Source organism: Triticum aestivum, chromosome 1A (genome assembly GCF_018294505.1).
Source record: "Triticum aestivum cultivar Chinese Spring chromosome 1A, IWGSC CS RefSeq v2.1, whole genome shotgun sequence".
Lineage (NCBI taxonomy): Eukaryota > Viridiplantae > Streptophyta > Magnoliopsida > Poales > Poaceae > Triticum > Triticum aestivum.
The window spans coordinates 238,567,104-238,583,355 of NC_057794.1; the positions used below are offsets into that span (position 1 = coordinate 238,567,104).

At 46.0% G+C, this 16,252-nt stretch overlaps 1 protein-coding gene and 1 pseudogene across 2 annotated transcripts; one reads left to right on the forward strand and one right to left on the reverse strand.

Moving 5' to 3' along the window:
- Positions 1 to 6,242: 6,242 nt before the first annotated feature.
- LOC123180446 (uncharacterized) lies at positions 6,243 to 7,062 on the reverse strand (annotated as a pseudogene).
- A 1,996-nt stretch (positions 7,063 to 9,058) lies between these two features.
- LOC123044092 (E3 ubiquitin-protein ligase ZNF598) lies at positions 9,059 to 14,848 on the forward strand. 2 transcript variants are annotated; one of them, XM_044466742.1, is made up of 8 exons: positions 9,059 to 9,357; positions 9,998 to 10,306; positions 11,825 to 12,033; positions 12,110 to 12,158; positions 12,289 to 12,378; positions 12,481 to 12,543; positions 12,702 to 13,238; positions 13,311 to 14,848. In XM_044466742.1, the coding sequence occupies exons 1-8, from the start codon at positions 9,190 to 9,192 to the stop codon at positions 14,382 to 14,384; spliced, it is 2,499 nt and encodes an 832-aa protein (XP_044322677.1). In that variant the 5' UTR covers positions 9,059 to 9,189; the 3' UTR covers positions 14,385 to 14,848. The 2 variants fall into 2 exon arrangements, with proteins under 2 accessions (XP_044322677.1, XP_044322671.1); XM_044466736.1 differs by having other exon boundaries at positions 9,060 to 9,357; positions 12,702 to 14,848.
- The last annotated feature ends 1,404 nt before the right edge of the window (positions 14,849 to 16,252 follow it).

A 16,252-nucleotide genomic window follows, 5' to 3' on the forward strand; every position in this document is an offset into this window, starting at 1 on the left:
CACCATCTACCAAACCTTCTACAAGCAACATCGACAAGTCGAGTCACAAGAAAGCTTCGTCAACTCCAAGTCATCCTCCTACTACAAGCAACTTCAAGCCGAGAGCTTCATCATCATCCACTCCAACCGATGAGACCATCAAGACAAGTTCCTCCAAATGCTTCACATGTGGAGGCCGAGGCCACAAGACCTATGAGTGCACCAACAAGCGGACCATGATCCTCAACGACGACGACACTTATGACTTAATGAGTGAAGGAGAAATGGACACTATCTAGCAAGTCGCCATGCACCGGCAAGTGAATGATGACGAGGAACAAGTCTTTTGTGATGAAGATTCAAGTCCCGCTCTTGTTGTCTCCAAGGTCTTGACTCTCCAACATCACCAAGAAGAAGACCAACGATGCCACATCTTTCATACTAAGGCCGGCATCAATGGACGATCCGTTAAGGTCATCATCGATGGAGGAAGTTGTCATAATCTCGCAAGTGAAGAACTTTGCTCCAAGCTATAATTGCCCAAGACGAAGCACCCACATCCATACAAAGTGCAATGGCTTAGCGACTCCGGCACTATCCAAGTCGAGCATCGAGTACAAGTCTCCTTCAAAATTGGCGCCTATGAAGACACTTTGGAGCGTGACATCATTCCAATGACCGCTTGCCACCTTCTCCTTGGACGCCTATGGCAATTTTATAGAGGAGTCATCCACAACGGCCGAACGAACCACTACATCTTCAAGATGAAGGGAAAGGAGTACGTACTTCGTCACATGTCTCCAATCCAAGTGATCACCAACAAGCAAGCCACCCATCGTGGAGATAATAGTGAGAGAGTGAGCCACCAAAAAGAGAGTGAGCGCCACAAGCCCAAATCGAGCGCCTCCATGATGAGCGAAAAGAAGAACTTAGTCCTATTTGCCACCAAAAGTGAGATAAGAGGAGTGTGCGAGAACCCATCTAGTATCCTACACTACGTCCTTTTGGGCAAGGACAATGAAACACAAGCCAACACCTCTCACACTCTTCCTCTAGTGTTGTCTTATCTTTTGCAGGAATTTCACAATGTTTTCCCCGACGAGCTACCTCCGGGACTACCTCCACTACGAGGCATCGAGCACCGCATCGACCTCATACCCAGAGCACCTCTTCCAAACAAAGCTCCATACCGCGTCAACCCCGAAGAAACCAAAGAAATACAAAGGCAAGTAAAGTATCTCATAGACCATGGACATGTGCGTGAAAGTTTGAGCCCTTGTGTCATCCCGGTCATTCTTGTGCCAAAACGAGACGGTAGCTTTCGCATGTGCTCCGATTGTAGACCTATCAATGCTATCACCATTCATTATAGGTACCCCATTCCACGCCTTGATGATATGCTTGATGAACTTAGTGGTGCCACTATCTTTTCAAAAATTGATCTTAAGAGTGGTTACTATCAAATCCGCATACAAGAGGGTGATGAATGGAAAGCCGCTTTCAAAACCAAGTTTGGCTTGTATGAGTGGTTAGTCATGCCTATGGGTCTATCGGAAGCACCGGGTACTTTTATGCGTCTTATGAATCATGTCTTTCGCCCTTACATTGGTGTGTTTGTTGTGGTCTAGTTCGATGATATCCTTGTTTTTAGCAAGTCTCTTAAAGAGCATGTCACCCATGTTTGAACCGTTTTGCAAACTCTTCGAAACGAGCATCTCTATGCTAATATGGAGAAATGCTTTTTTGGCGTTGACAAGCTCGTTTTCTTGGTTTTTGTTGTATCTTCTAAGGGTGTTCATGTAGATGAGTCCAAGATCAATGCTATTAAGACTTGGCCCCAACCAACCAACTTGCAACAAGTGCGTAGCTTTCTTGGCCTTGCGGGTTTCTATCATCGCTTTGTGAAAGATTTTAGCACCATTGCTTCTTCTTTACATGCTTTGAGCAAGAAGAATGCGCCTTTTGTTTGGGGACCATCCCAAGATACCGCTTTCAACGAGCTTAAGAATTTGCTTACTCATGCTCCCGTGCTTGCATTACCCAACTTCGACAAACCCTTTGAGATTCATTGCGTTGCTAGTGGTAATGGCATAGGAGGTGTGTTAACACAAGAGAAGCACCCCATAGCTTACTTTAGTGAAAAACTTTTTAGAGCGCAACTCAATTACCCCATCTATGACAAAGAGCTATATGCTTTAGTCCATGTTTTGCATGAATGGGAACACTATCTTCGCCCTCATGAATTTATCATTCATACCGATCATGAAACGCTCAAGTATCTTAAGGGCCAAACCAAGTTGAACAAGTGTCATGCTAAATGGAGTGAATTTATTGAGTCTTTTCCTTATGTCATCAAGTACACTAAAGCTAAGGAAAACATTGTGGTGGATGCCCTTTCCCGCATATGCATGCTTGTTACTCAACTTGAATTAGATGTCATTGGCTTTGAGCATATAAAAGACTTGTATGAGCATGATCCTACTTTTGCTACTCCTTATGCCAAATGTTTGACGCACACCTCTTGGGAACGCTATTACATCAAAGATGGATATCTTATGAGAGCTAACAAGCTTTGCATCCCTGAGTCTTCTCTTCGTTTGTTGCTTTTGCAGGAATCTCATGGAGGAGGCTTAATGGGACATTTTGGACGCGACAAGACTTTCACCACACTCTCCAAGAACTACTATTGGCCCAAGATGTTTCGCGATGTTAACCGATTCACCAACCGATGCTCTACATGTCGCAAAGCTAAGTCCAAAGCTCCATATCAACCATGGGAAGACATTAGCATGGATTTCGTACTTGGATTGCCTAGGACTAGAAATGGAAAGGATACATTATTTGTCATTGTGGACCGTTTCTCTAAGATGGCACATTTTATTCCTTGCAACAAGATAGACGATGCTTCACATGTTGCTAATCTCTTTTGTAGGGAAATATTGCGTCTACATGGAGTGCCAAAGACGATCGTCTCGGATCGCGACGTCAAATTCCTTAGCTACTTTTGGAAGACCCTATACGCCAAGCTCGAAATCAAGCTACTCTTCTCCATGGCGTATCATCCACAAACCGACGGCCAAATGGAGGTGACCAACCGCACACTCTCCGCTCTACTTCGAGTACTCATCAAGAAGAACATCAAGGAGTGGGAGGAGTGTCTACCTATCGCCGAGTTCGCTTACAACCGTGCAAGACACTCCAAAACCGGCAAGTCCCCCTTCGAGGTCGTCTACGGATTCAACCCTTTGTCCCCATTGGACATTCTCCCTCTACCACTCCAAGGGCGCATCAATTTGGACGCAAGTGCACGTGTGACTCATCTCAATAAGGTGCATGAAGATACAAGACATACTCTCGAGCGCCAAGTACAACGACTTGCGACCAAGCTCAACATCAACAAGCACCCCATGGTCTTCAACATTGGTGATCTCGTGTGGCTACACCTTCGCAAGGACTGCTTTCCCCAAGAACGCAAGTCCAAACTTCGACCATGAGCGGATGGACCCTTCAAGGTGCTTGCATGCTACAACAACAACGCTTACAAGATCAACCTCTCGCTTGACAAGTACAACGTGAGCGACATCTTCAACGTCAAAGATCTCTCTCCCTACCATGGCGATGAAGAATTTGATCCGAGGACGGATCTTCCCCAAGGGAAGGGAGATGATGCGGAGCATCCCAAGGTCATCCCCATGGACCTACCATCACCTCACCAAGTGCCTAGCGGACTCATGACACGAGCACGTGCAAGAGCTCTCGAAACCGAGGTGACATCTCTCCTCTCACATTTCCACTTCGATGCACATGAGACATGGCTACTACCTCAAACGGAGACATTGTGCATACTCAGGTATCAAGGAGTTGGCCATGAAGAAGCCAAGGAGCAAGGAGGATCAGAAGAGGAAGATGGACGTGAAGACGGAGAAGAAGGAGAGTTGGAGAAGAAGTCCCAGCCACCGGACGACCGGTCGGGACGACCGGCAACCACCAGAAATCCGCTACACCAGCATCTGAGCCAGAACGAGCGGACGACCGGCAACCACCGGACGTCCGGCCGCCCATGACACACCGGACGACCAGTCCCCAGCGGATGTTTGGTACCTGGCTGTGTCCAGTTTCGGGCTTGAAGCCCATGTACCCCCTCCTTTCGCCCCCCATTTGCACTAAGACTATAAATAGACCTCCTATTCATCCTAGCTAGGGTTAGCATTGGTTTAGCTCATATTTAGAGATAGAGCATTGCTCATCCACATTGGATCTACTCCACGAGAGAGACCGCGGCCCCTCTTCGGAGAAGATCCCTTTGGATTCAAGACCTCCTCGTGGAGAAGATCCCCTCGTGGATTCAAGACCTCCTCACGGAGAAAACCGGTCACCTCTTGTATCGTCCGTTGTTGACTTTGGATCTTGTATCTCCCTTTGTGTTCGTGGATCTAGCACATGTGTGATCATACTTGTCGGTTTGAGTGTTCTCTTGTGTTCCCCTTGTGATTTCCCCCTCGTTTCCCTCGTCGTGTTCTTCGTGTTCATCGTGGGATCCACTCCTTTCGTGAAAGATCGGCCGATTAGGGTTCCTACCCTACATCAAGCTTGTTCACCATAGCACCACCACACTCTATTTGCTTCCCCTCGATTACCTTCGGCTTCACATTAAAGGTCTTGAGCCATAAACTAAAGTGTGGGGGAATGTGGAGAAAGGCCTCGCACATGACAATAAACATCGAGATGTGAAGAAAGGAGTCCGGAGCTAGATCGTGAAAATCTAGCCCTTAATAGAACATGAGTCCGCGGACGAAGGGATGGAGAGCGAACCCTAGCCCCCAGAGGAAGTGGGAGATGAATACAACTCTCTCGCTGGATCTGGGAGTAGGAACAACCTGTCATTTAGCAGGGAGCCTATGGGGGATTTCCGCGGTCAGGTATCTTGCCGCCGGAGCTTCACGATATCCTCCTCTATGACAGAGGAGGCCACCCACCGGCCTTGAGGGCTGGGTTCGGACATGACTGAGAGGCTCGGAGCAATTAAGTCGAAACCTGGGTACTAGAACTCAAGGTTGGAAAGTTTGAGGAATAGGTAGGCGCGAAGGAGAAAGACGGGTCTGTGCCCCTTTATAAAGGCAATGAATATCAAATGCCTCCTCATAGGCCTTAAAAGACTGCCTATTCCCAAGGGATCATGCCAACGGAACGGTTGGGTTATCCATGCCCATATTGATGAGAATTCCGTAATAAGGGGACACGATCTCTGCTTCGACAAGACGTGCCAATAAAATCGCATCTTAAAACATGGAGCAGGAGGCTAAAAAAATGGTTCGAAATAATGACCGGGCTGGGACGTGATGTCACGCTACAAAAGTTGTCCGTGGATTGGACTCATAAAATATTATACTCTCTGCGTATGTGTGTGGTACTCGTTTTGCAGAGCCGGACACGTTTTCTGTGTTTGAAGGTTGTTTTGAAGTATTCGAAGGAGGAACCTGCCTTGCAATGTCGAAGACAATCTGCGCGCCGGACACCTTGTCATTGAAGCCTGGTTCAGGGGCTACTGAGGGAGTCCTGGATTAAGGGGTCCTTGGGCGTCCGACCTGTTGGACATGGGCCGTGAAGATACAAGACATAAGACTCTCTTCCGTGTCCGGATGAGACTCACCTTGGCGTGGATGGCAAGCCCGGCGTTCAGATATGAAGATTTCTTTCTCTGTAGCCGACTTTGTACAACCCTAGCCCCTTCGGTGTCTATATAAACTGGAGGGTTTAGTCTATAGAGGCAATCATAATCTTACAGGCTAGGCTTCTAGGGTTTTGGCCATTACGATCTCGTGGTAGATCAACTTTTGTAATCCTCATACTCATCAATATCAATCAAGCAGGACGTAGGGTATTACCTCCATTAATAGGGCCCAAACCTGGGTAAAACATTGTGTCCCCTGCCTCCTATTACCATCGACCTTAGACGCACAGTTCGGGACCCCCTACCCGAGATCCGCCGTTTTTGACACCTACACCCCCCCTTCGGTAGGTCTTGGCTCCAGAAATTATCTTTTATTATATAAAAGTTCCTCACAAAGTTTCGTTCCATTCCGAGAACTTATATTTCTGCACAAAAACAACACCATGGTAGTTCTGCTGAAAACAGCGTCAGTCGGGGGTTAGTTTCATTCAAATCATGCAAATTAGAGTCTAAAACAAGAGGAAAAATGTTAGGAAAAATAGATACGTTGGAGACGTATCAATACAGCGGGAGGTCGAGCCCGGTAGGGGGCTCAGGAGCTAGGTCGAGCGCGTAGTGGAGGCAACAACTGTGACAAAGAAGTGATGTTAATTTCAAGATCAAGTGGAGTACCCATGTCATCCTCCGTGCTCGATGATGATTGCCTTGTTACCGAGTCATGACCGTAGGGAAGCTTCTACAGCACCGACTACTCTGAGATGCTTCTCCGTGATCTCCTTGCAGCTTCCAACAAAACAAACCCAACGAGGGAGGTCATTTCAACCAAAAAACAAGCACAAACAACCAATAGACAGTCCGATCGATTTGAGAGATACCTCTTGGTGAATCACTGCTCCTCCTGCATCAACTAGCTCAAGAGGTCGTCAGAATTGGAGATGCACGCCATGTACTTTTCAATCTACATCCAGCAGTACGATGAGGTCAAGTAATTGCCTAATGCAACATTTCAGTCAGTAACTGAACCACTATGCGGTACAGACTATAGAGACTGAATTCAGTCTGAGCTTTTGCAGGCGGAGGCGTAGGTATGACCGTAGGAGCAGAGCAGGAAGAGCGTGTGGTCGAGCTCCATCTGGTACAATGAAACCACTAGGTCATCGATGCCGTTATCCGTGAAGTCATCAAACGTCTCCTCCTGGTTTCAGCACAGGTCGTGAAGAATCAGAAACATTCAATATTGTGAAGAATGACGACACTACCAATGGCCATAGGGTATGGGAGACGAGGGCGGAGTCGAAGTGGAGGATCTCCAGCGCGGCCTTCTCGTTACGCCAAAACTGCTTCAGTAGCTCCATGTCCGTGGTCGCTGCGGCCTGCGTGGTGGCGGAGTCCTTGTCCTCGCACGAAGACATCGTCGTCACTCCCTTCCTCTCTCGCTAACTGGCGACGCTCCTGCTGCCCGCAACACGACCACCCCCTGCCCTGCCCTAGGGTTCTGCGAGGCGGCGGCAGCCCACGAGTAGGGCGCCTCGGAGATTGGCGGAGGAGGAAGACGGTGCGGCAGCGGCTCCTTTCGGACCTCAATGTCGGCGATTGCGAACCTTGGTGATGACCTGGAGGCGGCGGCTCCTCTTGGACCTCGGTGGCGGCGGCTCTTCTCGGATCTCGGCGGTGGCGAAGGGCTCTGGCGGCAGGGGCGTCCTGATGATCGACTTAGGAAATAGATCGAGGGACTGATTTTTTTCCTTATGTGTGATGGAATGAACGAAATAAAACCAGACAGGATGGGAGGTGGACGAAAAATACTCAAATGAAGTAAAATCAGACGCAATACTAAGAACTGCTTCGTTGGGAGTAAAATAGGAACTGCTGAGGACATACCCACTTATCGTGGGAGCAACTAGATAACGAACGCTCCTTCGGGAGCCTCGCAACGATCAGCGCCACATGGCGCGATCTCAGCCATTCGCCACGTGTCGAGCTCTGGACGCTCCCTCCGGATTTTGTTTTTTTATTTTTCCGCGCGCGTTTTTGGATTTTTAAACGAGTTTTTTCCGTTTTTTTGACGTTTTGGTTTTCCCCGGTCTTCCTTAGCTTTTCGATAAAAAAATTGATTTTTTTCCGCGAAAAAAACACTTTTTTTTTATTTCGCGAAAGTCACGGTTATTTTCCGCGAGAGGCACGGTTGTACTTTAGCGAGAGTCACGGCCGTGCCTTTAGGAAACGGAAAAAACGCGTTTTCCGTTTTTTTCTTTCGCGAGTCATGACCATGTCTCTCAGAAAGGGAAAAATACGTGTTTTCTGTTTTTTCTTTCACAAGAGTCACGGTTTTGCTTTCGCGAAAGGCACGGTTGTGCTTTCACGAGAGTCATGGCCGTGCCTCTTGGAAAGGGAAAAACAAAACGCGTTTTCTGTTTTTTTTTCTTTCGCGAGAGTCACGATTTTGCTTCCGCGAGAGGCACAGTTGCGCTTTCGTGAGAGTCATGGCCGTGCCTCTCAGGAAAGGAAAAAATACGCGTTTTCTGTTTTTTCTTTCTTTCGCGAGAATCACGGTTTTGCTTCCGCGAGAGGCACGATTGTGTTTTCGCGAGAGTCACGACCGTGCCTCTCGGAAAGGGAAAAATAAAACGCGTTTTCTGTTTTTTCCTTTCACGAGAGCCACAGTTTTGCTTCCGCGAGACGCACGGGTGTGATTTCGCGAGAGGCATGGCCATGCCTCTCAAAAAGGGAAAAATACGCGTTTTCTGTTTTTTTTCGCGAGAGTCACGGTTTTGCTTCCGCGAGAGGCACGGTTGTGATTTCACGAGAGTCACGGCCGTGCCTCTTGAAAACGAAAAAAAACGCGTTTTCTGTTTTTTCCTTTCATGGGAGTCATGGTTTTGCTTCCACGAGAGGCACAGGTGTGATTTCACGAGAGGCACGGGCGTGCCTCTTTCGAAAAGGAAAAAAACCGTGCTTCCGGTTCAGTTTTTTTTCTGGTTTTTTTGTCCGGTTTTTTCATGAAAAAAAATTCGTCAAAACTTATCAACATGAGATCTAGTTTTGAAGATCTCGACGCGAGGAATTCAATGATGAAAACGGTTCGATATTTGAACGCACGGTTTAAAAGATAAAACGTTTTGAATAAATAGATCTACGAAAAAAGAGAAAACTCTCAGGTGACGACAAATGGCGCGCTGTATGGTCGCTATTTGTCACGACCTAAAAAAGTGAAATGTTCTTTGCAACGAGTATTCTTTAATTAGTGATTTTGACTTATTGTTAAGTGTGGAACGCCTCGGGCGGGCCTCTCGCGCCGCACCGTAGGTGGGCCGGTTTCCCAACATAAAACTAGGGTCAAAATAGTATTTGGCCCCGATTCCACATAAAAAAAAGTTTCTTTTTTACCTAATCATCAATCGGCAAATACGAGTCCCTAAAAAGCCAAACCGGTTCATCTTGTCTCGAACTTTCTCGCCTTCTTCCCCACCCTAACCCTTTCTCGCCGCCGCCGCCGCCGACCCCTCTTCCGCTGTTACCGACCTCTGCAGCCTGCCGAGATGGATGACAGTTGCGCGGTGTGCGCGGACGCGCTCGAATGGGTGGCTTACGGGCCGTGCGGGCACCGCGAGGTGTGTTCAACCTGCGTCGTCCGCCTTCGCTTCGTACTCGAGGATTCTCTATGCTGCATCTGTAAGACGGATTGCCCCTCCGTCTTCGTCACAAAGGTTCGCCGCTATGGTCTGCATCTGTTCGGCTGGTTATCGATCTGTGGCGTGGTTGGATCTTGGGGTCTTTGATTGGGTAGTATGCGAATTCGAGCTAGTTAATTAGATGGGCGCCGAGTTTTGTTCTACTGTTTGGATGGTGAAAGTTCTGAGTAATAGCGCACCAGTATGATAGCTTTGATCTCTCGTTTCTTGATGAGGTGAGCTCAGGTCACTGTATCGATTCTGGATTGGTTTGCCCAAAGTTGGAATTTCAGCGGATCTTCTGTTTCATTATGCAGGACCGGAAGCTGTTTTTATTATCGTACGCATGCTTTATTCGAATTTTGATTTGTCCAATGATTAAGTGGTTTGAGATTTTCATGGTTCCTGTATTTTTTTGTTGATACATGGCATCTTCACTGCGTTGCCGATTAAGTGCATTTGTGCTTACAGTATAGCTAGTCAGGAAAAGAGAAATATGTGAGTTTTATATGTTTATGCTGATTCAGGTGATTAGTATTCTAGTTTGTGCATAGTGCCAGCCTAAAGGGGATGGGAGTATCTGGAAAGCCTCCTGGAACATGATCTGACGCCTTATTTTATGCATGCTTTCTTCATAACTCACAGGATTTCACCTTCTTCTATGAACATTTTATAGGCCATGGGAGATTACACAAAAGTGATCTCGGATTTCTCTGTTTTGCCCACTGAGGCAAATGAGGGAAATGTGGGGGAGTACTGGTACCATGAGGATACAAAGGCATACTTTGATGATGCTGATCATTATAAGATGATAAGGGCGATGTGCCGACTTTCTTGTAGTGTATGTGACAAAGCTGAGGACCAGGTTGGTCAGGCAGCACAAGCAAAGCGCCGAAGCAGGTTCAAGAGCATTGATCAGCTAAAGGGACATTTGTTCCATCAGCATAGGTTATACATGTGTAATCTTTGCTTGGAGGGGAGAAAGGTGAATATTTTGACCACATATACTCTCTTCTCCTTCCTATATTGTCATTCTCGTGTTTCAGAAGGACTAAATCTAGTTACTATTGTGACACCAACTCTGTTGTATTTGATGGTTTTCTCCCTTGTGAGCAAATTTAGGATGAAAATCAGACCCTGTTTGCAAATTATCTAGTTAGTTTAACTTAATGTCCAACCTTTTTCTCACCGTTTTCTCTGTGGGCCCCCTTCAGTTTCCGTATGTGGAATCCAGTTAAGGTCAGGAATTTATGGTAGATATTTGTTTATGCTATCGCTTTAACTAAGCGAGTAGACTCATGTAGTGTTGGTGCTTTTGTGCTACAATTCATGGTTATAAAACATTAAAACTTGGTAATGGGTGCTTGCTTGGCAAGCTCATCGTGTAGGTAATTTGCCGTGACCTCATTAAATAGGTATTTATATATGGGTATCCATGTAGAATTGAAACCAGCATTTCATCCTATTAGGATATTTAAACTAGATGAAGCAACGGCAGCTACCTCTGGTAAGGAATATGTAATAGCAGGCAGTAGCAGCCCGCAGCTATGTACAGAGGTGTGGCAGCAGCAACTTCTGGCGCAGAGATAAAGGATGTGAAACTACTGTACTGCTATTTCGAGTACTCACCTGGTTATGCCCCATCATCCTGAGCATTTGCCCAGCTATACCCATCATACCTATTAAGTACTTGGTTATGTATGCATGTTCTCGCTGACGCCACCTCTAATCAGTATTCAGCCCAGTAAACCTGTTTGAGGGAGACCTGTTTCTGTTTTCAAGTTATAGTTAAACTATGGGTAAATAGCGATGTAAGTTTTCGTTTCACGTAACAATGACAGTCCGTCTGAACCATGGAAAGTAGGTATAAAAACATTTAGAATTCTCTGTATATGTCTGATTATCCTTGTCCATATATGCTATCTTGCTATGTGAAAGTGCTCCACCACACATCCGTTTTCTTGTGAAATATTATTTATAAAATTGTGTGGACAAACATTTTGACTGACATGCAAAGCCTGCCTGAGAAGCATGTGGAACCTATGTAACCAAATGTTATACTATATAATTAGGCACCTTTTTCTGTTTTTTTTGTTGTTGAGGAAGTTCAGGTTGTTTCGATAGCATGCATTTTAACACACCTGGGCTACTGTTATATCCTTCAACTTCCTGACAATTGTGAGTTTTCAATTTTATTTATTTTTTAGGGTGTGGTGTGACAGTTATTTTTTTATCACTTTGTGCCTTTTTATACAAAGTAGGTGAATCTTGTGGGTTATTTGTATTATCCAACGGTGAACAGAATCATTGTCTATTTTTTTTCTGTGGCCCCTTTAGTAGATGCTACCTCTGTTTCTAAATGTAAGACGTTTTGGCAGTTTAAATTGAACTGCCAAAACGTCTTATATCTATTAGGAACAGAGGGTGTATATTTTAAATGTGATGCTAGAAAATGATTTCTCTTGGGATTATCATTTGCTGAACGAGTTACTATGTTGAGCAGGTATTCATTTGTGAACAGAAGCTTTATACAAGGGCACAGTTAGCTCAGCATACAAAAACTGGTGACTCTGAGGTGGATGGCTCTGAGATTGAACGCAGTGGTTTTGCAGGACACCCAGTGTGTGAATTTTGTAAATATCCATTATATGGAGATAATGAGCTTTACACACATATGTCCAGAGAACACTATTCGTGCCACATATGTCAAAGGTATTATGCAACTACGTCCTTAGCTAATTCATTGTTGCAAACTTATGACATGTGCTGACATTGTAATTGCTTACAGGCAGCATCCTGGGCAGTATGATTATTTCCGGAACTATGATGATTTAGAGGTAATTCGTGACTCCTGTCCATATTTATCAATCCATATCTTTAAGTCTTATTGATGTCTATGTTTTAGTGACCTTCCTTTGTTATCTGTGTCACTTTCTCATTCAATTGCTTGATGTTAATTCGATTCAGATGCATTTTCGTAAAGATCATTTCCTCTGTGAAGATGATGCATGTTTGGCCAAGAAATTTGTTGTCTTCCAGAGTGACGCAGAGATCAAGGTAAGCTTAGTTGAAGCTATTGTTTTAGTAGTATTAAAGTGTATTACTACCAGGGGGCATGCCACTGGGCCTATGTACTGACCTACTAGTTTATTTCTACAGAGACATAATGCTATGGAGCATGGTGGGCGGATGTCTCGTGCCCAGAGGAATGCGGCACTTCAGGTTTGTTCATTCTCTTAAGACCTCTTTATTCCTTGCTTTCCTTTTTGTGCTTTAGCCCCTCCATTTATTTAGCCATCAATTTAGTTCCAATATTGATTGGCTCATCTGTATCTGTTTTCTATTGCTTTGGGCTAAATACTCTATTCTGGCATTGTCAGATACCTACCAGTTTTATATACCAAAGGAATGAGCAAGATCAAAGGCGTGGCAGAGGTAGGGGTCGTAATGCTCACCATGACAGACCTGACAGGGATTTCTCATTACCTGTGCGGGATGGCAGTGCAACTGCAGACCATGGCCTTGGAAGTCGAGTTGATAGTGTTGCAGGGCCTTTCCAGTCATTAAGTGTCAGTTCCAGTTCTGGTCGAACAGAAACTGGTCGAAGCTTAGGGAATGGTCGCTTGCTCGAGCAGTTGTCTTTTCCTCCACTTCAAGATCAGGATATTCCTGATGCCAGGATGGATGCTGTTCCCTATGGAACCTCGTTTCCTCCCGTCTCAGAGCAGCAATCAAGGTATGCGCTGGCTCTTAATCAGAGCTCAAGGGGTTCTGCGAGGCTTGGTGATGAATCATTATTCCCTCCATTGCCTGGGTCAAGTAACAAGGGTTCTGCTTCAACACAACAGGGGTTGCAAAGTCTTGCTAAGAACACACTTGCATCAAGGCTGCAACAACGTAGTAAGGGCACCGTGAAGGTACTATATTCTGCTCAGTCTCAAACAGCTGAAAATCCTGAGATTGTACCTCATGTTTCCACTTCCACCCAGACATGGCCTACACCTGAGCAGGGGTTACATCTCTCTGGTTCTTCTCAACTTTGGATTGTAACTCAATCAACAAGAGAAAATGGGCTCATGCCATCTGCCTCCAGCGGTTCAGCATGGAATTCCAGAGCTTCAAACAAGATGAAGCACTCTATTTCGACCCCTAATTTTGTTTCTGGTGGGTCCTCTGCCCAGGCATCAAGTACAGCTTATGGCAATAAAAAGCAACTGCCACCGCAAAGCAGCCAACCTTTGCCTGTTGTGGAGGATGTTCGGCAAGCAAACAAATCCCTTGTGGAAAGAATGCGTGTTGCATTAGGAATGGATGAGGATAGGTTCTCTGCGTTCAAAGAAATTGCTAGTGAATACCGTCAAGGCGTCATTGATACTTCAGAGTATCTCTCGTATGTGGAGCAGTTTGGTATATCACATCTTGTTCCTGAAATGGCTAAGTTGTTGCCTGATCCTCTGAAGCAGATGGAACTTGCTGATGCCTATTACACCAACATGCGTTTTAGAAGTCTCCAAGAAAACGACGGTTGTGGAACCATTACTGTGAAAGAGAACAAGCGTAGAAATAAGGGGAAGGGAAAAACACCTGATGCAGAAACAGCTCCTGCTAAGGATGCAAGTGAATCGCTAGCTGATAGCTTTATGGACACTGTAAGGAAGCTTCAGTTGAACAACAAGGCTCAAGAAGGAGAGGCTGCAGTGCTTTCGAAGGATGGGTATCGATCTTCCAAGGAAAAAATCCCACTATCAGCTGGAGGGTCATCCTGTGGTACAAATATGGGTCTAGACGGTGATCCAGTTGCCATTTCAAAGGCGTCTGGCACTAGTAGGTATGTGGGCAAGGGTAGCAGCAGCAGTAACAACAAACAATCGAAGAAGACATCAAAGTTTCTCAGAGCTCGGTTGGGTGACAACTCATTGGCTACACTTGATTTTAGTCATCCTGATGTGAGCCCTGAACGACCTGTAAGGGAGACACAAGTCCTGCAAACTGGGTTGCCTGTGCGAAGTGTTTGGAAGAATGGTGCAGCACAGAAGCTCTTTTCCAGCAATGGAAAGAAATAGCATCATTTTGTGCAGACGCAATTTAATCCATTGAGCTGGTTGGCAGTAAATGTGCACATTTTGTGATGTGTGTTTTGGCTGCTTGGAGAAGGCGCCGTCTATGTAGAAGGTTGCTTCGTTTGAGTCTAATTCGGTTTCGTACTGAATTTGCTGGTTGAAAACCTCAAAAAGCGAGGATGGAACTTGAATAGCCTGGCTAGCTATACCTTTGTCAAAGTGTAGACTGTATATAACATGAATTCTACCAATGATTTTGTGGCTTGCATGACTTAGATTTTGACCAGGCTGGATGACTTTTGTTGCCAGCCTCTTATATTTACCGTGTGGCAAGACAACTGTCAATAAGAGCATCTCCAACACATGATGTAAAACGGTCGCCCTGCTGTGCCCAAAAAACTGCCATTTGGGGCATTTGGAGACAAAAACATTATTCCAACAGATGTATCTTTGTTACAAAACTGCCATCTGGGGAATTTGGAGGCAAAACATTGTTCCAACAGATGATGTATCTCTATTTGGCGCCAATTTTTTCTTTTTCCCGCAGTCCTGAAATTTTGTGCAAGTGCTGCATATTTGCAACACCTATTGGTGGCCTCAAAAACCAAACACAACCATGTTAATGCCAACCACGCTGAAGTTAACCATCTCACATTGATTCTGGCTGGTTCTCGCTGCTGCCCGCCACCTAGGTGAGTCTGTTGTCCACCCCTGGCCAAGCCGTCACCCTGCCACCCGTTCTCGCTGCTCCGGAGCCTGCCACCACCCCCGATGCCGATTGGGGTTTTGTTGCTGTCTGATTTGCAATGAATCTGGCTGTCCTTATCCCTTCGCCGTCCGATATGGCCCGATATGGCCGCTGCAATGCCGGGGCTCGTTGTGGAAGTTGATTAGTTGCTGCCCTTGTCACCGCCGCGACCATCAACGGGTCGCTGCTCCTTCTGAGCTCTCGGCTATCGGCTGGTGAGGTGACCGCTGCTCTGGCTTCAACCCCCAACTGCCTGGCGGCAGCAAGTACATTCCCATTTCATTCATAGCCAGCCTGGCGACCGCCTCATTCATGGTGAGCTACACCGTCCGGAATTCACCTTCGTGCCCATTGCTGCTCGACGGAAAACCAGGTATTTGTTTTTATTTTTTGTTGTGATATAAGATTGGATTGTGATGGGATTGTAGTGCAAAGTATTGTGTAAATGTCTTCGTGGGATGACTTCTCCTGGAGAGAGTACTTACATCAAGTGTGTGAAGCAATTTGCAAAGTTGGTGGTCGAAATGTTTGGGCCAGAATGTTTGAGAGCACCCAAAGCATATTTCCGGGAGGTGGCCTATGCTACTATTGGAGTGTAAAGTCAAGACACAAGGGATAAGGATACCATGTATTTGTGAGTTTGGCAAGAGGCTAAAACGTTCCGTTTCACCCAAAAGAAATCCACAAGAGATACAAGGATTTTTCTACAGGTTCAGGCTGCCACGGATAGTTCTTATTGATATCAAAGTGGGAAGTACAACTTCTCAAAAAAAAAAAAGAGTGGGAAGTACAGGTGCTCGTTGTGTTATAGAAGAGGTGCTCGGGGTGTGACCGGTGGTGGCCGGGGTCCTAGCATGAGTGCCGGAGCACTCCTATCTGTACTTCTCTAAGCTTGCTGATTGATCTCCTTGGGTGGTGCTTGACTATTGCAGTACTAACTATGGTGTGCGTGTGTTTGTGATCTTGTATCAGATGTCCCTCTAAGTAGACTACCTGCGTCGAGCTACGTTGAGCAGCCTGATCAAGCATTTAATGCATGATTGGTGGAGTGTGCGGCAAGGACTACCTGTCCTCATGACACATGTGCTGGATGCTCGGGGCTCTGGGCTCCGATGGCACCATG

What these genes read in the sequence shown, in the direction of transcription:
- LOC123044092 (XM_044466736.1), top strand. Translation starts at nt 9,190, where the DNA reads ATGGATGACAGTTGCGCGGTGTGCGCGGACGCGCTCGAATGGGTGGCT. An exon ending in AGAGTGACGCAGAGATCAAG is followed by an intron (nt 12,379 to 12,480) that starts GTAAGCTTAGTT and finishes TTATTTCTACAG; the next exon opens with AGACATAATGCTATGGAGCA. An exon ending in AGAGGAATGCGGCACTTCAG is followed by an intron (nt 12,544 to 12,701) that starts GTTTGTTCATTC and finishes TGGCATTGTCAG; the next exon opens with ATACCTACCAGTTTTATATA.